The sequence below is a fragment of the Acomys minous genome, assembly GCF_964271855.1.
Source record: "Acomys minous genome assembly, chromosome: 2".
In the NCBI taxonomy this organism is placed as follows: domain Eukaryota; kingdom Metazoa; phylum Chordata; class Mammalia; order Rodentia; family Muridae; genus Acomys; species Acomys minous.
Window position 1 is genome coordinate 140,044,436 of NC_140484.1, and position 25,039 is coordinate 140,069,474.

The 25,039-nt window shown below is 43.3% G+C and overlaps 1 protein-coding gene across 3 annotated transcripts in view; it reads right to left on the minus strand.

Annotated features, from left to right (window-relative positions):
- Positions 1-25,039, minus strand: part of SBF2 (SET binding factor 2) — a 322,117-nt gene that overhangs the window by 6,997 nt on the left and 290,081 nt on the right. For all 3 annotated transcript variants that reach the window (XM_084772489.1, XM_084772490.1, XM_084772488.1), the window contains 6 exons: positions 19,920-20,096; positions 16,728-16,829; positions 15,897-16,082; positions 5,287-5,413; positions 1,816-1,943; positions 524-757 (listed from right to left, as the gene is read on the minus strand). In XM_084772489.1, the coding sequence (XP_084628615.1) occupies positions 524-757; positions 1,816-1,943; positions 5,287-5,413; positions 15,897-16,082; positions 16,728-16,829; positions 19,920-20,096 (954 nt within the window). The remainder of the gene's footprint in view (positions 1-523; positions 758-1,815; positions 1,944-5,286; positions 5,414-15,896; positions 16,083-16,727; positions 16,830-19,919; positions 20,097-25,039) is intronic.

Here is a 25,039-nt window from a genome sequence, read left to right on the forward strand (position 1 = left end):
GGGTACGAGACAGCCATCACTACAGCACATTCTTCCTGGCCTGAAAACAGAGGACTCTTGAGGAACTGTCTGACCCACATTACAACACAAAGCTGTTCCTGAGTGGCTACTGCCAGGATGGCTTCACTCCAGAATGTTCCTTGCACAAGGTGTCCCATCAGGCCATCAGTGATCCACATTTCTAACCAAGGGAAGTAAAGCACCCACAACATCTATTGCCTAGACCCAGCTCAAGCAGCCTCGGCAGCTAATGCTGCTGGGAGGCAGCTGGAAAGGACTGTTCCTTTTTCTCAGCGGCTTATTTGTAGTGCCGCAAAGTCACTTTTATGGGCACCTTTGCCAACAGTTAAGCATAGTGGCCACTGCTGCATGGGATCCAGGCTGGATTCTTCAGATTCAGAATGCTAACTAGGACACAGCCTGGAGGAAGGGAGCCATTACAGATGCAAGAACGTAAGCCAGTCTATGCTGTCTTCCTGGGGCACAAAGGACTTGCAGGTGTGTCTACACATGGCTGACTTACACTGAAAAGTCTGGTGAGGGCATCTGGCTGGCTGCAGCTGATGTCATCGTAGCATGGCCACACTGTTCTCCTCTGACTCTGGGGCCCAGCTCCTCCAGCTCCTTCTAACTCCTCAGAGGGAAAATGCTTGGGGGCCAGCATCACCCAGTCGTATGAAGGCCCTGCAGACAGCGTCTCCTCTGTGTAGTAATCCCACTTCTTGAGGCTGGAGACATTTACGTTAGGCTTCAGGGCCTGTTTAAAGAAAAAATTGAAATATAATTTCATCTCAACCCTGAAGACTTGGTGCTCACTACCTGGCAGTCCTTTACATTTTCAGGGTGTAGGGCAAGTGTATAAACTCATCTAAATATTTAAAACTTATACATCAAGATAAATCATTGAATAAAACATTAACAACCCTCCTTCCCCAACAAATGTAACCTAATGATTTGGAAGGTCAGGTTCAAACAAAAGGTTCTTGTGTTCCTATAATTCCATACTAGGGAGCAGTGGCATAGGGGCGCTGGGCCTGCAGCTTACAGGCCTTGGCTTAACCCCCTCCTCATCTCACGCCGCCCTTGCATGGACATTTGTGTATGCGCTAGGCCATGAAGAAAACTCTGCTCATCCCTTGCCAAGCAGCTCCTTGTTCCTCTGGGCCTTGGCACGCATGCAGTGGCATGGCAGGCTGACTGGGGAAGTAGGCTGGTGAGTGGCTTGGGTTTAGGCCAGGACTGGATGAGGAGAGGCCACCTAAAAATGAGCGTTTGGTTTCTTGGTGAAGGTCCCACTGGAGGAAGGTCAGATAGAGCTGTAAATGCTTGGCCCCCAGTTATCTTATGTATGGCACAAGATGGTTCCCATTCAGCAATAACTTTTGGTGATGTTTCTGAGACAAAGTCTTGCTATGCAGCTCAGGCTGGCCTAGACTTCACAATGTAGAAGAGGCTGTCCCCAACCATGTGATCCTCCTGCTCCAGGATCAGAGGCATGTGCCACCACACTGAGCCCCAGGAATAACTTAAAGATGAAATTATGGGTTGGAGAGGTGGCTTGGCTGTTACAACAGCAAGTACTCTTTTCAGAGATCTGAGTTTCCAGTACCTGCTTTAGGCAGTTAAACCTACCTGCCTGTTGCACGTCTGAGCCTAGGTCATGCAGATGCATGTGGCCACGCCCTGCTGCCCCCTTAGCTATGCTGTCCTCTGGGCCGGGCTTCCCTCATGGCCCTTCCTCAGGTTTACTAAATCCTAAAGGGAAACTTTTATACAAAACAGTCATAAAAGACACAGATGGCGTTTTCTCCTCACCTCCACTTCCACAGGTGAATATAAGTAATTGAAGAAAATGGGGCTCCGCTTGTGCATCTTGTCAATACACTCCCAGATACAAACTCCTTTCTTGGCATGCTTATCACCTTTATCATCAAATAAAGTTCCTGTAAATTAAAAAAAATCCATCAAAATGGAAAGAAATTGAAATTTTGTCTAAAAGTATGAAGCATGGAGAAGAAAAAGTAAAATATTTCTTACAACCCTGAAAGAGGCAATAAATGTGCAGAAATGTTAAAAGCTAACTGCCAACAAAAGCCAGGGACAAGCTAGGCAAGCAGAAATGAGGCCTAGGACACTGGGGCTCCCCCTCCTCGCTGAGGCCTGGGACACTGGGGCTCCCCCCCTCGCTGAGGCCTGGGACACTGGGGCTCCCCCCCTCGCTGAGGCCTGGGACACTGGGGCTCCCCCCCTCGCTGAGGCCTGGGACACTGGGGCTCCCCCCCTCGCTGAGGCCTGGGACACTGGGGCTCCCCCTCGTGCCCTGCTCCTGGATATGTAGCCACAGAGGGGCAGGAGACTGGGTACTTTACTCCTTCAGAGAAAATGGACTTAGTCAACTGACGAGACTTAGTTAAAAACATAATTTTATGCTTCTTTACAAAACTTGTTTATTATAAAGCAATTTAAAGCATATTCTTGCTTAAACATTGACTTGTAATACAATGACAGCCACAGAGGCTCTGCACGACAGAGGGTGTGGCTGTTCTTAGACTCTTATCACCCTTCCCTCCACCAGACAGGGCTTCTCTGTGTGGCCCTGGCTGTCCTGGAACTTGCTCTGTAGACCAGGATGGTCTCAAATTGAAGAGCTCCGCCTGCCTCTGCCTCCTGAGTGCTGGGATCAAAGGCGTGCGCCATCATGCCTGGCAGGCTATTCTGTATTTTTAATGGGGGGTGGGTAATATAACTATGCCAGGGTGAGGAAGGAGCAATTTCTGGAAAGGCAGTGCAATTTTGCTTTGCATGAAGTGATCTTGTTAAGAGTTAACTTTTTACTGTGAGAGACTGCTTCCGGCCCTAGGCTGTACAAAATCCTGTAACCCATGGGACCCGCGGCTGATGACCATTTCCTTTCTACTTTGCTCTTCCCTCCTTATCTCTTAACTGCAGGGTCCTGCTCTGTGGTTCTCAACCTCAATCACATTAAAAAAAAAAAAAACTCCGAGGTTCAGAAAAATCCCAATGCCCATGTCTCAGTTCAGAGGAATTGTGTGAGGATCTCCGGGGATGCGCCTGAGATGTAAGTCACTTCACTAGGGAAGAAGCACCCAGAGGCAGTGTGATACTTTACACAGGAGAAGTAGCCTGTGTTTCTCAGGGCACACTCCTCCCCTCTTCATTCTGTGCCGCCTGATGACAGGGGGCATGACTGAGTAATGTACAAACACAGGGAACAGTTTAAACAGTATCTGCACATCAGACATTACTACGGAGTCCTATAGCAGCAACGCCCTGGGATTCTGCCAAGACAGTGGAGAGCTCACGGTGCTGAGACTTTTCTGATGAAGCCTTGAGTTAGGACTGATGACTACATGGGCAGCGGCTGAGTCCTGCTCTCTAGCTGCTGACCTTGGTGGCAGAGGATGCACTGCAGCTGCTGGTAACTGTTTCACCGAGGAGGCTGCAGAGCTGGGTGTTCACGCAGCAGTGACAGTCTAGGCAACCCAGATTGGACTGACTTATTTATGAGCCAGGCTGCTTTGATGGTGGGAACCCCTTGGGTCTTGAGCAGGGCTTGGACAGAAGGCCCTTTGCTCATGACATTCTAAACACATTAGGTGATTCATGGAAAATGTGTAAGATGCAGGATGAAAATAATTTCAACCAATCACAGCAACCTGTCGACATGTTTGGTAAAACATTTTCTTAACCTGGCTCCTTTCATGTTTATATGTTTAATCTTTTTTAAGCTCATAGACAGGACAGAGAACCTTGGCCCGTTTCCAGGCAAGGAAGCTGAGGCTGGGGGATGAAGCTGTTCACCCATGACCTCATTTTCTAACTTAGTCTGATGCTACCCCAGTGGGCCGTGGAGCACTCAGCCTTGCCAACATGGTAGAATCACTTGGAGGCTTTCGAAAGCTCTGGCCGCCCAGAGCCACCCTCAGGTTCTGATTCAACTGGCTGGAGGTGCTGCCTGGACGGCCTCAGTTAATTCTAGTCAAGTCACAGAAGCCTTGCACCAGATTCTGGTGTTTCTCTAACTAGAGAGGCCATCTGGCACAGCAGGAATCTTGGGCTTTGGCCACATCTGAGTGGGGTAAAGGAAGTTTTCTGACCAGCTCTGTACTTCACTGACAGCCATATATGCTATGCATATGATGACAACACTCAGTGACCCCGTCATACCCGGTTGGCAGCTGTCACCAGCTGTTTATTGCCTTCCCGTTACATGCTGCCTAAGAGACTGTTTCTGACTGTGATATAAGGTCTGACAGAAGTCTAGGATGGAAATGTCTGGCCAGTGTTCCTTTCCTTCACCCAAAGTGAACTACAGCAGACAAGTTCAACAACATGCCTTTGGAGATCACTAGTAAAGCTTTAATTATGAAGGGTTTTCTTTCAAACTATTCTTGTTACATACGATGTACCGAGAAAACCAACTTTGTTTTACTTTAAGTCCCCACCTTCTGAGTTCCAGAATTACAGGCATGCAGCACCATGCTCAGTTTATGTGGATATGCATTGTACCCAGGGCTTTGTGCACACTAGGCAAGCATTCTTCCAACCAAGCTGCCTAGAACACGTGCTGGCTGTTTTGTTTTGTCTTTTAAATTCGTCTTAACAAAAATTGTCATTCATACTTCCAAACAATTCCCCAGGAAATGCTTTCATAGTTTTTCAGAATCTACTTTTTTTTTTTTTTACACAAACATTATAGCTATTAGAACCTATAAAAATGACAGTGATGTCTACAGTTCCTCAAGTGCTTATTACATGCTGGCAACTGTGTTGAGACACTGTCACTGCTCCCTCCTGTGGTTGCTATGGCCCTATCGTACCTTATCACTGTCCCCATCTTACAGATGAGGAGACTGAGGCTCAGAGAGGGCCCTTACTCTCCTAATGTATAGCCAGGAAGCAGTATGGTGCTAGAATTTAACTTTAGTATCTGTTTGGTTTGGAGCCTTTTGCATGAACTGCCACCATGGGCAGGTCCCTTTCTGTCAGAGTGGACATCAAAGAAAATATTCTGAATTAAACATGTCTCTTCCACAGTGCCAGTGCTTGAATGTGTCAGACAGTAAGCATTTTTACCTTTACAAAAGTAGGACAAGAGTGAGCACTTGCTGGAACTAACAGCTGAGAGACACATCACCCTGGAACTGGGCAGTTACTCAGATCACTCTACACTCGAAGTTTTACTTGGGATCAGTTATATCATTGAAGTTTCCACTAAAAACATGAAAAAACAACAAAAGAGAACAGGGGCATATAAATACATACCATGTTCTAGTCTTTCATAGTCTGAATCCAGGAGAAATGTTTTAAAGCGATTAGACACATAATGGAAAGCCAAGAACTTTAGGTAATAGAGATTGAATTCAAACTCACTTGGATACTGGTTGTGAACCTGAAATATACATATGAAGAAAGAGTAAGAGTCGACAGAAAAGTAAAAGCCACGCCCCTGAGTGCTTACCTGAAACGTGCAGCAGACCTCTGGTTAGTCATCTGACAAATGCTTGAACCTCCAGCCCCACAGAGACGGCAGGGCAGGTTTCTGAGTACCTACTATGACACTAGAGTAAGGCCGCCTTACTTGCCTTATTACTCTCAGTTTACATGTGAGGAGGGTTAGGGTCAGCAGCAGCAGCAACAGGAACTTTTAGGCTCAATTTAAATACTGTATTGTTTGGCTCCATTCACATTATACTGTGCCAAAAAATTGACAAAAATAAATTAACAATTTTGTGTAGTATAACAGTGTGAAACACACACACACACACACACACACAAAGAGAACTGTACTTACAGAAGTCTGACTTGGGGAAATTGGAGGAAGAGGGGTAGATAAGAGCCAGAGGCCGGGGCTGCATTATGTTAGGTAGTGCCCTCTAGACATGATAGAGAAAATGCACCATGACAACGGTTGCTTGAACAGGACCAGCATGACAACACCAGCTGACAAACCACTGCAGACGGGGAAGTTCCCCAGAGGGCGACTCCTAGATGAAGAGCTACAGGTGGACAATGGCTGCTGAGAGAGTTGATCTCCTCCAGGGATGAGCGTCTACACAGGCTGTCCAATCCCCAGGGGTCAGCCATGGATATGTGTATATATAAGCAAAGCTAAAGGGACACAATAAGCTATACATACATGTGTGCATATATATACACATACACATACATGTAAAAATAAGAGATCATGAATTTGGGAGAAGGAGACAAGGTAGGAGTCAGTGGGGCGACAGTGATGTAGATGAAGTGTTCATGTATGAAGCTACCAAAAACACCTTTTAAAAATAAATTAGGGGGTTGGAGAGATGGCTCAGAGGCTAAGAGCACTGGCTGCTCTTCCAAAGGTCTGAGTTCGATTCCCAGCAACCACATGGTGGCTCACAACCATCTATAACGAGATCTGGTGCCTTCTTCTGGCCTCCACGTGTATATGCAGGCAGAACATTGTATACATAATACATCTTTAAAAAAATACTAAAAAAAAAAAAGACTAAGAATTGTTTATAGTGATAATCAAATAAAGCTCAAGTCAGATTGACATTATTTTATAGCATTATCACTAGACATAAAAGTAAGTTCCTCTGGCCTGGTGTAGTGGTGCACACCTTTAATCCCAGCACTCAGGAGGCAGAGGCAGGTGGATCTCTTGGAGTTCCAGGCTAGCCAGGGCTACATAGTGATGAGACCTTGTCTTTTTCTTTTTTAAATTTATTTCTATAATAAAAATTTACTATATATGTGTGTGAGGGTCTATACACACAAATGCTAAGTGCCTACAGAGGACAGAGGTGTGTGATCCCCCTGGTGCTGAGTTAGAGGCAGTTTTAGGCCACCTGATGTGGGTGCTGGGAACTGAACCGAGGTCCTCAGGAAGAGCAGTATGTTCTCTTAACCACTGAACCCTCTCTCTAGCCTGAGACCTTGTCTTTAAAAAATGAAAAAGTGGCATTAGATTTAGTAATACTTTCCTCCATTTCTGTAATGGAAAAACAAACAAACAAACAAACCTTCCCCTCTTGCTTTGTTAGGTGTCTGCCTACTCTGTCCTAATACTGCAATTCTCACTCAAATGCTTGTGCCCCCGCCCCGCCCCCTTTTTCAGTTGAGGAGACAGGGTCTCACTTTGTAGCTCTGGCTGTCCTAGTCACTCTGTAGAGCAAGCTGGTTTCAAACTCAGAGATCCACCTGCCTCTGGCGCTCACGTGTGGGAATAAAGGCGCACATTGCCATGCTTGACCTTTGTTTCTTCTTCTGGTGGTGTTGGGGGTTGAATGCCAGGCCCTGAGCATAGCCGCAGGCACTGTACCACTGAGTTACACCTCTGAACCCAGCTCTTCTAGCTCTTTCCTCAAGGAGCGTTCAGACTTCAGGCTTCCTCCCTGACCCGTCTTCTGATGCCATATAAAGCATTTTGGTTCAAGATTCCGGATTGGAACCAGTGTACACTGACAGCTGGTGACTCACAGGGGGGTAGCCAGAAAGTGAAGAGGACAAGCAAGATGAAGAAGGAACCTGGCACCTGCTAAGTCTTGGGGAGGCAGAGGCTGCTGTACGCTCAGATGGAGGCGGCTACAAGCACTACTCCAGCAAACATGGCAGCAACCACTCAGTAGGCACAGGCCATCCCAGGGCACCATTTCAACAGGAAGAAAGGTTCAGGCCTCTGCTAGGGAATCCAGTCCACAAAACTGTTCAAAGGACATTTTTACACTTCTCTCAATGACCATTTTCTTTAGATCCCACCTGCTTCACACACACACTTGTGTAAAGTCTTTCCTAACCTAATATTTAATATGCTTAGGACTAGAATTTCAAAAACTCCCTAAGAAACCACTGACTGCTCCTCGTCACTACAGATGAAGCTGCAGGCAGCAGTGCTTTCTAAGGACAGAGCGTGTCGTCTTTCACTTATCTGTGAGGATGGAATCTGTCTGCCTTATGATCCCAAGTACATTATCTGAGAGTGCTCAGTGCTGCTTAGTTATCTGTTCTTTCTTTTACTACAGACGGTATTATACTTGATTCATACACCACAACTTCCTCATTCCCCTGTTGGTAAATGTGGAGATTTCCCACGGTTTTGGCTACTGTACACACAGCTGTTGTGAAGAGGTATGTTGCAAGTGTGTGTGTAGACTGAGGCTTTCATCTCTCTTGGAAACTACTGAGAATGAAATGACTGAGCCAAAGATGTATGTATATTGGTGGTCACTGGCATAAACTATGGTGCTGTCCATGTCTAATATGGGTAATCAATCCCCACCCCCTCTTTTCCCTGTGGTCAGCCTACATAGGGCTTCACCAATTTTACTGCTCTTGCAGAGCACCTTTGGGCTTCATCAATATTGATCACAAGCTTTTCAGGGCATTAAGGCAAGTGTGCATTCAACAACTTAACCCTGCAATATTTGGAATGATAACCATATCAGTCAGTAAGCTAATTCTACTGAATCTTGTAGGTTTCTCCTACGTATCATCTAAATTCTCTTTCAACAATAACCTTGTATTTATATTGCCAAAGATTCAAAGTACAGAGTTTAAGGACTGAACTGTAGGCATTTTAGTTTTACTTTCTATCTGGAGTAAAACCCACCAGCTTCACTTATAAGTAAGAATTGAGTCTGAAATGGAATTTAGAGAAATATAATTTATAGTCTTATTTTTTTTTGGCCATGTTCTAGTAAGTTCTTTGTAAAACATAAAAAGATCCATAAAAAATTTATAACGCAAATCATAGGCAATATCAGCACCTTGGGAATACGCCCCAATAAACCTGGATTCTGCTTTCAGGTGTTAAAAGATATCAAACTAGCCTGGCGTGGTGGTGCACACCTGTAACCTCAGCCTGGTCTACAGAGTGAGTCCAGGACAGCCAGGGCTACACTGAGAAACAAAAACACCCTGTCTCATTGTATACATCAAACTAGAGCGCTATATGCAGTAGAACTATGCGAGACCTATGTGTATGGCTAAGACGCACTAATGATCAATAAGTGGCTGACAATTACTCGTGACTTCACAAAGTAAGATTTAGGAAGGACTAACTGTATTTTGTACTGTGCCAGACCTTCATATAAAGCTTTAACACTCATGAAATTAAAAGACAATGGAAAACTGGTTTGTTTTAAAACACTTACGTAGGAAACATTCTTGAACCTACCATGCAGCCGTCCGTCACAGCTATTTTACTAATATACATGTATGACTTTTAGAATAACCCGTGTCTTAGGGCAGCTGGACTGATCCTGTGTGAGGTCACAAGGAAAGAACTGGTCTTAGAGGAGGAAACAGCTTTCAGTTTGGCTTAGGACCTTCACAGTGTTGGCGTAAGTAACTGTGAAGAGGAGTATCACCACGTCAGGCTACAGTGAGCCAACTCACAGTGTGGATAAACTGTGAAGGCACAGCACTGGTAAGTTCTCAAAGTGGAACATATAAAAATGTATGTTTTCCCCTTTGGTACTATGGTGTTCTTATATATTTATTTATTTTAAACATTTATCTATTTAGTGTTTAGTTTGTCCAAGTGTGACAGGACAAGACACTGCAGAAGTTCCTCTATCTTGTATTTTTGATGAGACCATTTTAGGTTTGATTAGAATTTGATCTCATTGGTGGAGAATCCCATGGAAAGTTACCCAAAAATATTATGGGAATCTGAGGTCAAGATGCCCCACCTAACTTAACTTAGCTTCTATTAAACTTCCTGCTGGTGCAAACTCCCCTCTCCAGCTAACTGCTTATTTTTAACTTCTGTTAAACTGCTTGTTTGCACAAAATCTCCCCCTGCAGCTGCTAAATGAGATGCTAGGATGTGGTTTTGGCCTTATAAAAACGCCTTGCTCTAAATGCTCGGGGTACACTTGGGTCCTGAATGCTTAAGTGTAGTCCAGCTAGCTGAAATAAATACTTTCATTAGGCTATAAAGTCTTGTGTGAGTGGTCGTCTCTGGTGGGCTCCCGCAGCACAGGCTCGCATGTGCTGTGTTTGTGCAGATGAGAGAACAGTGGACAGGACTGGGCGCTCTCGTACCATACGGTTCTGGGACTGGACCAAAGACAGTTCTTAGGCTGCGTGGGACGTACCTTTATCCTCTGAGCCATTTTCCTGACACTAGTATTGTGCTTTAAAAATAAATTGTAGGCAAAATTTTCATTTTTATGTTTTGGATATATTTTCCTTTTGAAAGAGTTGGCTCAAGTATTTCAAGGAAAGGAAGCATCCTGTCATAATATCATTTCAGTTAGGCCAATTACTACTAGAAGTTTAAAAAAAAGCCTGCAGATGTTGCTATTATGAAACAAGTGATCTAGCACCCACTCTTCATCTGACACCTGGGTATACTGGCATAAACAATGGCTTTTTATATGATGAGGAATTTCTAATTTAAGAATGGTGCTTCATCTGTTTTCTTTGTAACTTTGTTAGTGCTAATAGACATATCTGGGCACATGTCCATGAACTGCCTTTTGTATTCACTGTGTTATAAATAGTTAAATGAACAGAGAGCACATTCTACCCAGAGAAGGTTTGCTTGTAGCTATGAAATTCTGAACTTATTTTTGTAGTGTTTTTGGGTCTGTCTCTGTTTTGTGTCCTCAAGAATCTGAAGACAGCACTAATTAAAATTATTTGGTAAAAGTTAGGGCATATAAAACACTAGTATTCACTTGAAAGGCATTCAAAGAAGGCAGTGGGTAGGAAATGATGAAACACTACCTTATAATTAAGTCAGCAAGAGTAAAAAGCAGTATTTGTTAACTACAGACTCCTTAGATTTCTCTGTTTTCTTAAAAAAAAAATATTTTTGGAGGCTGGAGAGATGGCTCAGAGGTTAAGAGCACTGGCTGTTCTTCCAAAATTCCTGATTTCAATTCCCAGCCACCACACGGTGGTTCATAACCATCTATAATGACATCTGGTGCCCTCTTCTGGCCTACTGGCTCACACAAAGGCAGAATACTGTATAAATAATAAATAAATATTTTTTGTTAATTTTTAAATGATTTTTTAAAAATGTGCATTGATGTTTTTGCCTTTGTGTGTGTATGTGTGAGGTGTCAGATTCCCTGGAACTGGAGTTGTGAACTTCCATGTAGGTGCTGGAATTGGACCTGGATCCTCTAGAAGAGTAACCTATGCTCTTGACTGCTGAGCCATCTCTCCACCCCCATCCTCTGTTTACAAATGATAACCAATACCTCTGTGAGAGAAAAGAATTTACTTCATTTAAGCAGATACCTATCACAGTCAAGCCCCTAACGTAACACAGTTAAGGTCACAAGTGCCCTTTGCCATGGCTTGTCTACACTCAGGTGAGTATGCATGAGGCATTATGTCAAAGGCAGGTTCAGGCAAATTAAATTTTGCTTCACTTAAGATTTTTGACATAACACAGCTAGGACTGATACAGTACTCCAGTCTTTAGACCCTTAATGTTACTTTATATTGGTCATGAAGCTGTCACTTGCAAACAATTGAGCTTTCATTAAAAGTTGACTCTGGCCAGGCAGTGGTGGCAAACATCTTTAATCTCACCAAAGGTAGTGGATCTCTGTGAGTTCAAGGCTAGCCTGGTCTGCAGAGCAAGTTCCAGGACAGCCAGAGCCACACAGAGCAGCCCTGTCTCAAAAACCAAAAACCAAACCCCAACAAACAAAAAAGTCAACTCTGTTTTCTTTTGGGGCCAAGTAGCTCATACATAACATTTGGTTTTTACCTATTTATAAAAACAGATATGAGAAGTTAAACTTTTATGCCAGGTTGCTTTACTAACCATATTTTGAAAATTTATTACAATTTATCTAAAGCCAGCAGGCATATGATTTATACCTCATTGTAGTTTATATTAAACTAATTGTCTTAGTTAGGATTTATTGCTGTGAAGAGACACTGACCACGACTTACAGTTTAGAGGTTTAGTCCATTTTCATCAGAGTAGAAAGCATGGCAGCATCCAAGCAGATGTGCTGGAGAAGGGGAGTTCTACATCCTGACCTGAAGGCAGCAGGAGACTGAATTTTCACACTGGGCAGAGCATGAGCACAGGAGACCTCAACGCCTGCCCCCGCAGTGACACACTTCCTCAAATAAGGGCACACCTACTCCAACAAGGCCACACGTACTAATAGTGCCACTTTCTATGGGCCAAGCATTCACACATATGTCTATGGGGGGCAAAATCTATTCAAATCACTACAACTGTCATGGCAGAGTGTCAGCAGACATGGTGGTGGAGAAGGAGCTGAGAGTTCTACATCTTGATCGACAGGCAACAAGAACAGACAATTATACTAGACCTGGCCTGAGCATTTAAGACCTCAAAGCCTACCCCCAAGTGATGCACTTAATCCAACAAGGCCACACCTCCTCCAACAAGGCCACACTTTCTAATAGTGTCATTCCCTATGAGTCAATGGAGGTCATTTTTATTCAAATCACTACACTGATTAATTAATTTGCTTAAGGAACTCAAAGCCTAAATGATGACTCCTACAGGCTGCATCCTTATGCCTTATCACCAACAGAAGAACTTCATTCTAAGAAAGGACCATTGTATGTGTGATTCAATAATGTGCCCATGTGTGAGGAAAGTATGTTTTATATATTCATTGATTATGAATGACATTCTTACTGACATCATTAGCTATATAGAATTTGGTAAGATTAAACACAGTTTTAATACATTTAGCAGTGTATTTACCTTAAGATAAATTCAGCTTCAAACTTATAATCTAAAATAGTCCCCCACTAAAGAAAATAATGGATTTTTCTCCTCTCTTAAGGTTACAGTTTCACCAGGTAGCTGTTCCTGGCCTGGAACTTGCTATGTAAACCAGGCTGGACTGGAATAACTTGCAGGTATCCTCCTGCCTCTCCCTTCTGAGTGCTGGAATACGGATGGGGCATCACTATGCCTGGCTAGTTAAGAATTTTTAAAGGTAGGTAAAAAACCAAAACATCAACTCCAAAGAGGAATAGGGAGAGCAGGAGAATGTAGTCACAAAACCAATATGTAGAGAAATTTTAATCTAGTAACATGGCTGCTCTGGCAAGGGATCACATTCAAAGACCTAGGTCCGTGTGATCCAGCTGGAATACAGATATGCCCTTAGCACACACCCTTAATATCCCTCTGGCTGGAATACAGACACACCACACCTTTAATCCCTCTGGCTAGACGTTAGTATACACCTTTAATCCCAAACAATGATGCCTAATTGAAGGGCAGACAAAGTGATGAATCAGAGAAAGATTTGACAGAATGAGTCAGAGAAGGATATGCCCAACTCTCAGGAGAACAGATAGGAAAGAGAAGATACTTAAGAGCAGCACAGAGAGAGTTCAGAGCGTTCACTGAGTTTGGAGGAGAGTACAGTACAGAAATACAGAGGAGTTCATGGAGACAGTAGAGTTCAGTACAGTTGAGTGCAGTTGAGTTTGTGCAGTTCAGCTCATGGAATTCAGAGGCAGATTTTCCAAGCAGAGCAATTCTGTGAGAAGCAGAGAGAAGCCAGTTTGAATCGTCAGCTTGGAGAGGAGTTTTGAGATGGCACAGCTGAGTTGAACCACCCAGCCAGAGTCCAGAAAGAACTAGAAGGGTTACGCTTGTTCAGCAGTCTCCTAAAAACATTCTAGGTCCAGGTTAGCAAATAAGAGCTGGAAGCTGAAGACTTCAAGGTCTGGGCTTGCAGAAGATTAGATTGTAGGGAAGCTGGAAGCTTCCAGGCCTAGACCTAGGGCTAGTTAGAAATTCTCCCTGCTTCCCACGTCGGGGGTGCCTTTGCTGGGTCGTTGGGCGGGCCCCATGTCGCTGTGTGGCTTTTTATTTTCCCGTTAAAGAAAATGAAAACAACAACAACAACAACAACAACAAGAAATTCTCAGGTCAGCCATGTTTACATAAAGTTTGGGTGTGGCTCTCATCTCATCCCCTCATCTGAGAAAATAAAAACAACATTTATACCAATTCAGCAGAACACTAAGGAGGAGACTGGAGGGAAAGTGGCATTGTCTGGCAGAAGGGAACTGATTTCAGAATCAAACAAATCTGTTGAGGATATAGAGTACCCGAAAACAGCACCTGTATACAGGTGAAACAAGGGCTAGAGTGTAGACAGAAGCCTGTAGAGGCTGTGGTTAGACCCCACAGCCCTTCCTGCCTTAAGTTGTCATGATAACCCTTTTCAGAGTAAGAGACTAGATGATTAGTTTTTGGAAAAACCATACTAGGTAAATCCCAACTTGAGAATACTAGACACAATTTGGTTAGTGAAGAGACTGGATTGAAAATAGCATGGAAAAGTAACAGTGTATCTCCTGAACTGGAGTGTCGGTGGGTCCACTTTCTGCCCTAATGCCAGTGACAGTCAAACTCCCCAGCACAGTCTGGCTACCAGATTTACAGGTCTTTCCTGAAAGACTGCTGCCATTTCTTTTTTCTGGAATTCCAATGTAGTGAGATGTTACATTTATTTTCAGATTTAAGTAAACAGTATATAAAGTTTCTTTAAATTCTCCAGTGTAAGCAGTTTGATAAGTTTTAGTCATGATACACATGAGTCACAACCACTGAAATTAGGATACAAAGCAGTTCCCAACCTGCAAACCTACCTAGACAGAGCTAAGAGAGTTGCTTTTCTCCCCTGACTTCAGGCAAGCAAAATGGTTCCCAAACACCTCCTTCATCTAGTTGCCAAAGGGAATACAAATATAAAGGCTAACACTCAAGCAGAAAGCACATATGCTGTTTCGTGCAAAGAGTTTCAGCGTGCAAGCTGTTTCCTGTTCCCTGTGCTCCACAGCCTGCTTCACAGGCGTGCTAAGACCACTGAACAGGGCTTCTTCCCAAAAAGAGAAGAGAGACATCACAGGTACAGCCCCCGACCCCCAATGCGCATGTGAATGGCAGGGCAGGGGGACTGAGTGTGTGCTGGCTGATAAAACAAGCTACAGAAGTGGTAATAGTCTTACAACCCTGTGAAAACCCTAAAAAATGAAACTACATTTAAAATATGTGAACAGTATTATATATAGATGATAGTTCAATAAAGTATACTTTAAAAAGCAAATGATTAACAGAACAAAACAAAAAAACAAATATCATCATATGCCAATCATTTGGTCTCTTCAGACCCATTTTTGACCCTGAAGCCGTCTCCATCTTTCCTCCCAGAAGGAATTTCAGAGGCTCACTGCCATTTTTGCCATGCGAGAACCTTCATCTATTCAGGGTGATGATGCAGATGAAACAAGGCTGCAGTATCAGCGCCACTTTTTTCTAGGCCAACATTGCCTTCTGATGAAAGCTTAGTACCACCCTGTTTTTGATCTCAACCAGGACCCAGCAAGGGGAGCTACTTGCCATGCCTAGGACCACAGGAGAGCTGGGCACTATGTACACTCCTTTCCCTTGCTGCACTAATGGGTTACACACACAGCATTGCCTCTGTCTCAGCTGTAGCTTGGTTATTTCATTGGACTAAGCACTGCTCTCAGTCTCATCAGCCTGCCTGGCTGGGCCCTATTTATCTCTCAAGGGAAGAGGCTCTAACTCTCGTGCCCACGCCTGTGGTAGAGCCCACCCAAACTGGGAAGACTGTAGGTGGCATTTCACGGCATGTCATACCTAGAGACTTTTGTTGTTTATTCCACACTTTGGGGACCATGCCGAAATTTGCTTGTCTTTTTTGGAGATGGTAATTTAGAATGCTGACTCCCTTACTTGGGGGCTAGCTCAATAGCCAGATCAACAATTCTAATGTCAGAAGCTGACACATTTTCTTCTCCATTGCCAGCTTGCCCTGTGACTGAGGTGTGGCAGTAGGTACCAGAGCTTTCTTCATGTCAAGTCACTCTGCACGTGCCTCACGTACCTGGTGCACACAGTCTAAGAACTGCAAGAAGACAGGAGCAAAGCCGCTGCCCTGAGAGCTGAGGGCCAAGCCGCTGCGCTGGCTGAATTTATGACCAAAGGAGAGCCACTCTTTTTCAACCAGCATCCGGAAGCCTTCAATTGTCCTGTAGAAGGGATCACTGAGTAACTGCACCAGGGATGTCACCTAGGGCACAAGGAGGATGGACACCTCATTAATTTTAGACCTAAATAAGTTCTTTTGCACTTTCTTGTGATGATTGCTAATTTACAAGCAAAGTTACATGAACAGCAAATATGTTACTAGCTACTGCCAAGATGGCCAATCAAAAAAATTTTAAACACTTTCCAGTAAAATCAAAACCCAAATTTACTTTGGCTACACACTTTCTTTCAGAGAATTATGAATTTAATCCTGAACTGGCTAGTTTGTTGACTATGATACTAAGCAATCAGTTCAAACCTACTCTACTCTTTGGCAGGGGCAGGTTAATGTCTTAATCTTGTTGACATTCACACACACTTTCTTTTTCATTCTGGAGTAGCCACAGGCTTACAGAGAGCTGGAGACAGGACGGAGGAAAGGCAGGAAGGGTGTTCTCTGTTGTGGACGGTTGGTCAAAGGCTCTAGCTGCAAGCTTATATGGTATACCTAAGGCTCACCCCTGATCTAGGCTACAAAGGGGCAGTGCTGCCTGAGGGCTTGCCAGGGGCTGGCTAGCAGGGGACTTTCTCTGTCCATAAACATAGTAGCCATATAAAATACTCCCAAAGGTAAAAACTACATTGAAATACAAATATAAAATATTGAAAAACACGTGAAACCGCTTACTTGTGTAGTGCTGTCCCAGCCTTCTTCTAAACACACCAAAGCTGAAGACCCACGCTCAAGCACTTCTGACACAGCCACAGCCAGCTGTAGTGCCCTGTGGAGCTGGGGGAGACAGGACGGCTATACTTAGAGCAAGAACTTATTTGTCTTTTCCCCCCCAGTTTTGGAATGTTAGACTTACTAAATTTTGCATAATATATAGTGAAAGTAAGAACTATTCATTTACTTATCTATTTTTATGTATGTGTTCTGTAAGGGCAGGCATGTGTGTTCTGTGGCACGTGTGTTCTGTGGCATGTGTGTGGAGGTCAGAGGACAATTACTGGAAGTTGGTTCTTGTTACCTTGTGGAATCAGGGGTTAAACTCAGGCTGTTAGGCCTGTGCACAAGTGTCTCTACCCATTAGCTTTCTCAGAATAATTTTACATTTACAGTGTTTGTTGTAACACTTCGGTATTTTTCCCAAAGTACTTTATAATCTTAGAAATAGCACAATTCTCAAGGTAAAACAGTAGTTTTTGAATTACATTTTTCAGAGTGGAGATAAAAGACCAGTACAGAAATATGTTTCTTATTTATTAGCATCAATGAATCTACTTCATGGGCACTGAAGGGCTGACAATTTTCCTAACTACTTTTCAAATAATTGATAGATGCAAATAATAACTGAAGTTATGAGGCCAGGGTCAGAGTCCCATTTTTCATGTTTCAGTCAGCTCTAAGCAAGAGCTGTGGCCAGTGAGGTTACTGGTTATATCTGTTTATTATTATTTATTTTGTTTTATGTGTATGGGTCCTTTTTTTCTGCATTTATGTCTGTGTACCACTTGAGTGCCTTGTAGCCACGGAGGCCACAAGAGGGTGTTGGATACCTTGGATTGTAAATGATTGTAAGCTGCCATGTGGGTGCTGGGATTTGAACTCAGGTACTCTGAAAGAGCAGTCAGTGCTCTTAGCCACTGAGCTGTCTCTCCAGCCCCATACTGTTACTTCTTTATTATTTTGTTTACTCTGCATTCGTATTATTAATGCTTTCTTCCTTCCCTAAACATTCCTATTTTCAAGGAACAGCTTGACAGTAATATTCTTACAACCTTCTCTTGTGTCCTGAATGGTTCACAATTATGTATTTTAATACACTGGCCAGTTTACTTCCAATGGCATTAATAGCATCCTCTATGTATAAAGCTCACAAATGCTGCAGGCCCTGTAACTGCTAGTTAATCCGAAGCGGAAGAAAGATTTACTATCAATCTTGGAAAATCAAACAAGATGAGATGAGGCACTTCCATGAAAGAACCACATACTGTATTAAATACTTAAAGTTCTAGCTAAATCAAGTTAAATATTAGCACATTTTAAAGATTTATTAAAAATGAATGTGTGTATGTGATGTGTGAGCTTAAGTAATATGTATGTACACCGTGTGTGTGTGTGTGTGAACCTGTGAATGTCAGAAAGCTGCATCGCATCCTCTGTAACTACAGTTACAGGTAGTACTGAGCCACGATGTGGATGCTGGGATGTAGAAGGACTCAGAGGGTTCAGGAGCCTCAGAAAAAAGACCATCAAGGCTGGCAGATCTGGACCGGGCGGGGGGGAGGGGTGCGGGGCTGCACAAACTGCTATACCAACCAAGAACAATGCACAAAGTAAACCTAGACCCCCTGTTCAGATCTAGCCAACGGACAGCTCATTCTCCTCGGTTGTGGGGACACTGCAGAACTGCCTCTGACATGAACTCTGGTGCCCCCTATTTGTCCACTTCCCCTTGATGGGGAGGCCCGGTGGCACTCAGAGGAAGGGGAAACAGGCTATCTGGATGAGACCTGAGAGGCTGTGATCATATGGTTGGGGAAGAGCCCCCCTTCTGTCTCAGGTCTAGGGGAGGGGAATAGGGTGAAAATGGGAGGGGGAACAGGAAGAAACAAGTGAGGGGATTACAATCTGGATGTAATCTGAATAAATTATAAGAAAAAAAGAGTAGTGTTTTTAACAGCTGAGCCATCTCTCTATTTTGCAAAAGATTATTTTATTGTTTGTAACTACATTTATGTGCGGTGTGTGTCTGCCACATGCATGCAGGTGCCTGTGGAGGACAAACAGGTCTGAACCCCTGAAGTTGGATTCATAGGTAGCTGTAAGTCATACCAAGGGCATGCAAGGGTCCTCTGTAAGAAAAGGATATGCTTTTCACTACTGAGCCATCTCAGTAGTTAAATCTGTTGAAAACACTAACGTCTCTGATTACAAAACACTGAGAAATCAAGCTGGACCTGAGCTGGAGCTTCTTTCCTCCTGCCCTGGGTACTGACACCATTTCTTGGTGTCTTTACCATTTATTTACTCCGCTGACTATGAGAAATAACCCTCTTCCTTGACAGAGTAGGAAGGGAGCTGGGGGAGCCGGAGCTGTAACTCAGCTCTGTTGGTGTACATGGAGCCTCGGCTTTCCTCTCCAGTGCCGGGAGGAGCAGCTAGGCAGGGTGCTTGAGAAAAACTGATACCAGACATCAGAGGCACTAGAGCTTCCCACAGTGCGGGGGGACATGAGCACAGTACAGCAGAAAGTTACACTGTAGAGATGCTGCTCTCTGCCAAATTGGCACTTCTGCTTACAAAGTGCAAGTCATAAATACCTTTCTTTCTGTGGTTTGGAAGAAATGTAGGCATATGTATGTTGGCAAACTAAGTTTCCCTTAATTTCTCAATAAAAATTCAACTAGAAATATCTTCAGGGTAACTTGGCTGAATGATGATGGATATCCAGCTTTTGCAGACCTTAGGTAGGTTTCAAGGATGGCTGATGTGTGGGTGAACATAAAATCTAGTAACAGAAATGGCGGAAGTAAGTAAGAGGTGAGCAAGTCAGCGGGAAAGTGTGTGGAGTCATGCAGAAATCACCTTCTGTCCTGGATCCCAGCAGACCTCACAACAGCACAGAACATCGAAGAAGACACCTGACTTTCTTGCATATCAAAAAAGTTTCTGCATGACACACCACACTCTCAATCACACAGAGAAAAACCCAGGAGATGAAGAATTGTCCCCCTTACACTTAGGCCCTACTGTTTCTTGGAACTGAAAGGCCTTTACAGAGAGGACATGACAAAGGACAATGGGGAGGAGAGGGAAGAAAACACAGGCCACTTGGGCTGTTCTCTGGGTTACACAACTTTCCCCTGACGTTACCTGTGGGAACCACTCAGAATCTCCCAGGGCCTTCAGGAAGGTCACTTCTGAGTCTGTAGGGATGGTGCTCGGGATACAAGCCCTCATCAGCTTTTTAAAACTGGCTTTCACTTGTCGGATTTCATGGAATTCAACAGGAACAAACTCACAGTTTAAAGCAAACTCTACCTTGAAGCTCTGAATATGAACACACAGAGAATTAGTCAGATAAAGTGCTGAAGACAACAGAACAAAGCTTTCCAAGGGCAGCGCTGAATAATAAACTCTCATTTGGTGCCATCAGCTGCACAAGTGTCAGTGGATCAAGAGGGTCAGTCTTGCGTGGCTGTCATGTCCACAGCGCAGCTAGTTCTAGTGGCTGCCCAGAACGGCAGATTTATTCCTTCCCAGGGGAGATTAGCTAGCTCAGGCGTGCTGTCATTCTGAGAACGAGGAAGACTGGTAGGCTGAAGTCGATGTAGATCTAACACCAAATACATGGCAACTCTAAGGCCATGAACCTATACGCTGAAGGAACGCAGGGCATGGTGGCATCTGACTTTAATCCCAACACTTGGGAGACAGAGGCAGGTGGATCCTGAGTTCAAGGCCAGCCTGATCTACAGAGTAAGTACCAGTTTAGCCAGGGACACACAGAGAAACCCTGTCTCAAGAAAAACAAAACAAAAAGAAACAAACAAACAAACAAAATCCACACAAAACAAGAGCCAGTGACAAATGAACAGCATGGTTAATCCAACAGCATAAACTTCACTTCCCAAGATGTGTATTGTTAACTAAAAGGTAATACACACTGTTGGGGTTCCAGAACTGAAACAATAAAATTCTGTAGATATAAACATACTTGTTATTATGCAAATAAGACATATTATCATAAAAGTACAAAAAGATAACAATTGAGAAAGAAAAAATATGATCTCATTGCATTATGGTTACTTTTTAAGTCATTAAGATTTTTCCTACAATAAAATGTGAGTCTTTCTTGCTTTCTAACATTGTCATTTTTTCATGCATGACCTATGTTTACTTGTGTACCTTTTATTTTATGTCTTTATTTCACATTGAATTTATTCTGTGAGATATGAGCTTTTGCTTCTGGACGTGCACTTGAGGACAGATGGACAGATAAACAGACACACGTTAAGATAGGCTCTCATGTATTCCAGGGTGGCCTCTAACTTGCTAGCCGCGCTGAGGATCATCTTGAACGTCTAGCTCCCAAGTGCTGGGACTACAGGTGTGTGCTACCATACCTGGCTTATGTGGGCGGGGACCAAGCCCAGGGCTTTGTGCATGTAAGACGAGAACTCTGTCAAACAAGCTTCATCCTCAGCATCATATTCTGAGGAATGACACTCTTTCTTCCCGCCCCCCAACCATACGCTGTCTGTCTGTCTGTCTGTCTCTCTGTCCCTCTGGGTGCCCCTTGCCCCATCTTTCTCTCCCCATGCTTTTACAATAAATCTTGCTATATTAGAAAAAAAGAAAGAATGACACAGGTGTAAGGGTGTAATTTCAGTTTGATAATCTTGTCTAGTTCTAAAGACTTAAAAAGACCTCTTAAACCAAAGAATGAATCATGCTTTTAGCTTCTTCTCACTTTCTTTGGTATCTACTGGATCATCCATTTTTCAAAGAGTAAAACTGTATTCTGGAAATTAGCTGTATAAGAATATGAATGTGGGCTGGAGAGATGGCTCAGGGGTTAAGAGCACTGGCTGCTCTTCCAGAGGTCCTGAGTTCAATTCCCAGCAACCACATGGTGGCTCACAACCATCTATAATGAGATCTCATGCCCTTTTCTGGAGTACAGGCCTACATGCAGGCAGAACACTGTATATATAATAAATAAATAAATCTTAAAAAAAAAAGACACTTGCAGCTGGGTGGTGGTGGCGGCACATGGCTTTAATCCCAGCACTTGGGAGGCAGAGGCAGAGGATCACTGTTAGTTTGAGGCCAGCCTGGTCTACAAAGTGAGTCCAAGACAGCCAAGGTTACACAGAGAAACCCTGTCTTGAAAAACCCAAAATAAAATAAATAAAGAAATTAAAATTAAAAAAAGAAGACACTTGCATTCTAAACAAACAAACAAACAAGAATGTGAATGCACTTAATACTATGAACTTTAACATGGTTAGGATGGTAAATGCTATTTTGACTATAGTTTAAAAAAATTAAAAATGTCTCAGCAGTTAAGAGACTGGCTGCTCTTCAGAGGACATGGGTTTAATTCCTAGAACCCACATGGTGGCTCACAAATGTCTGTAACTCCAGTTCTAGGGGACCCAACATTTAGACAAAATATCAATGCACATAAAGTAAATTATTAAAAAATTAAAAACTCCTGCAAAGGATATATGTATTTGGTCTAATTTGATGTTTAATATTGACTATTTTAGTTGTTGCTAAAGTCTGATTAAAATTTTAAAAGAGGGGCTGGGTATGGTGGTGCATATATTTAATCCCAGCTCTCAGAGGCAGGCAGGTAGCTCTCTGTGAGTTCCAGGACAGCCAGGGATACATAATAGAGACCATGTCTCAAAAACAAACAAACAAACAGAAAACAAAAAAAAAAAAACCCCAAAAAACTAAACAGCAATTTTATTTTATTTTTTTTCCAAGATATATATTATTTTATTAATTTGTTCTTGTTACATCTCAATGGTTATCCTATCCCTTGTATCCTCCCATTCTTCCCTCCCTCCCATTTTCCCCTTATTCCCCTCCCCTATGACTGTTCCTGAGGGGGATTACCTCCCCCTGTATATGCTCATAGGGTATCAAGTCTCTTCTTGGTAACCTGCTATCCTTCCTCTGAATGCCACCAGGTCTCCCCCTCCAGGGAAAATAGTCAAATATGAGGCACCAGAGTACGTGAGAAAGTCATATCCCACTCTCCACTCTACTGTGGAGAATGTTCTGTCCATTGTCTAGATCTGGGTAGGGGTTTAAGGTTTACCGCCTGTATTGTCCTTGGCTGGTGCCTTAGTTTGAGAGGGACCCCTGGGCCCAAATCTGCCTATCATAATGTTCTTCTTGTAGGTTTCTAGGACCCTCTGGATCCTTCTACTTTGCCATTCTCCCATGCTTCTCTCATCTAGAGTCCCAATAGGATGTCCTCCCCACTGTCCCAGTTTCCTGGTAATTGAAGTCTTTCATGTGACATGACCCTTGGGCTAATATGCAGATATAAGTGAGTATATACCATTTGACTCTTTCTGCTTCCAATTTTATTTTTTAAAGAGGCCTGCAGGAATGGCTCGGTTGGTAAAGTACTTGCCTTACAAGCAAGAGGACTTGGGCTTGACTGCTTTTATGCTTCCTTTGTTGGGATATGAAGGAATGCAGTGGAAACTGAAAATCACAAATGATAGCTGATAGCTAAGATGTAGCACATAAAGACTTACTGATATGTGACAGTAAGGAAAAGAAAAGGCGGAAGGGAAAGGGAAGATACTAAGAAGGTCTGCCTCTTACTAAATATACATGACCACACAGCTACTCTGAGACCCCCGTATAGAAAGGGAATACCAGAGTTGAGTATTCAGGTAGCCACGCTTTGGGAGGAAACTCAGATCGTCTAAGTGTGCCACAAGTAAAAGTCCTGTTCTAGAAATGCCACTGGTGGCACGAGCACTGTGCAGGCAATCTCCCATGGCTGCTGAACAGAGTTCTAGTTTCTAGATAGACAAGTAAGTGCTGTGTCAGAAGACATGCATGCACATTGAGAAACTGAGCACTACCTAAAGGTTTCATGGCCTCCACCCTGCAGGCTGCTGAGTAATTGCTTGTAACTGTCTAGCTAGTGGGGGAAAGAGTTAGCCATGCCAGTCTGCTATACAGAGCTGACTCAGTCATTGGCACTGCAGGGCTAAACAAGTGGGCTCCTGTTTGCACACAGCCTCTGCTGCTCTATGGTTCAGCCAAAGGTCTGTGTGGATTGCTCAGCGCTAGACTTTGAGAAGATTTCTGAATTAACAGATGCGTCTACCTCTTCTATATTGGTTGACAGAAATAACATTATTTTAGCTGAAAAAATTACATTCATTTGCTTGGTGGTGGTGGCGGCACATGCCTTTGATCCCAGTACTCAGAGACAGGGCGGTGGATCTCTGTGAGTTCAAGGCAAGCCTAGCCTATAGAGTAAGTTCCAGGACTGCCAGGGCCACACCGAAAAACCACCACCACCACCACCACCACCACCACCACCACTACCACCACCACCACCAAAACCAAACAGTAACAAAACCAAAACAAATCAAAACCAATCACCCCAAGCCACCCCCCTCTTCCTTCCTTCCTTCCTTCCTTCCTTCCTTCCTTCCTTCCTTCCTTCCGTATTGAAGGTAGGGTGGGCATATGCCACAGCCCTTGTTTGGAGGTAGAGTTGTTAGTGCTCTCCAGTTTTGTGGGTTCTGGGGGTTGAATTTAGGTCATCAGACTGTGGCAAGACAAGTACCTTTACCCACTGGGCTGGCTCACATTTATTTTTCTTAATGTATGACTTGGAAAACACTGAATTTATGGAATTAGTGATGCTCTTTTGATAATTTATGAGATATTACATAGTAAATCTCTTTTGCATAGTATTAGCAGCTGATATTTTGAATTATCTGATCTTAGAACAATATCTTTGTGTATACAGTTCTGAAAAGTTTGAAAAATGTTCCTTAAAAAACAAGGACTTATCTCCCCTTGCCTCCAAATTTAGTGCCGCAGTCTTGTGATCTCTGTCTTTCTGCAGCCTTCTGTATTAACAGTTCAAAGGATAAAGGGTGTTTGTTTTGCACAGCACAGATGCCTGTGGGAACTGGATAAAGACAGTGGGAAATACAGCCTAAATAAGCCTTATTTCTCTTTTGTATTTATTTATACTTCCTGATATGCTGTATATTAAAAAAAATTATGACTATTGATCCTCACAGCTAATAAAATGCACATGCACACCCATCCACACATAAATATACATATACATGTATATGTATATATAAATATAAACAGCCTATTTAAAACAAATGCAACTTTTTGGCTTTTTGTTTTTTTCTTCTGAGACAGGTTTCTTCTGTCTAACAGTCCTGGCTATTCTGGACTCACTTTGTAGACCAGGCTGGCCTTGA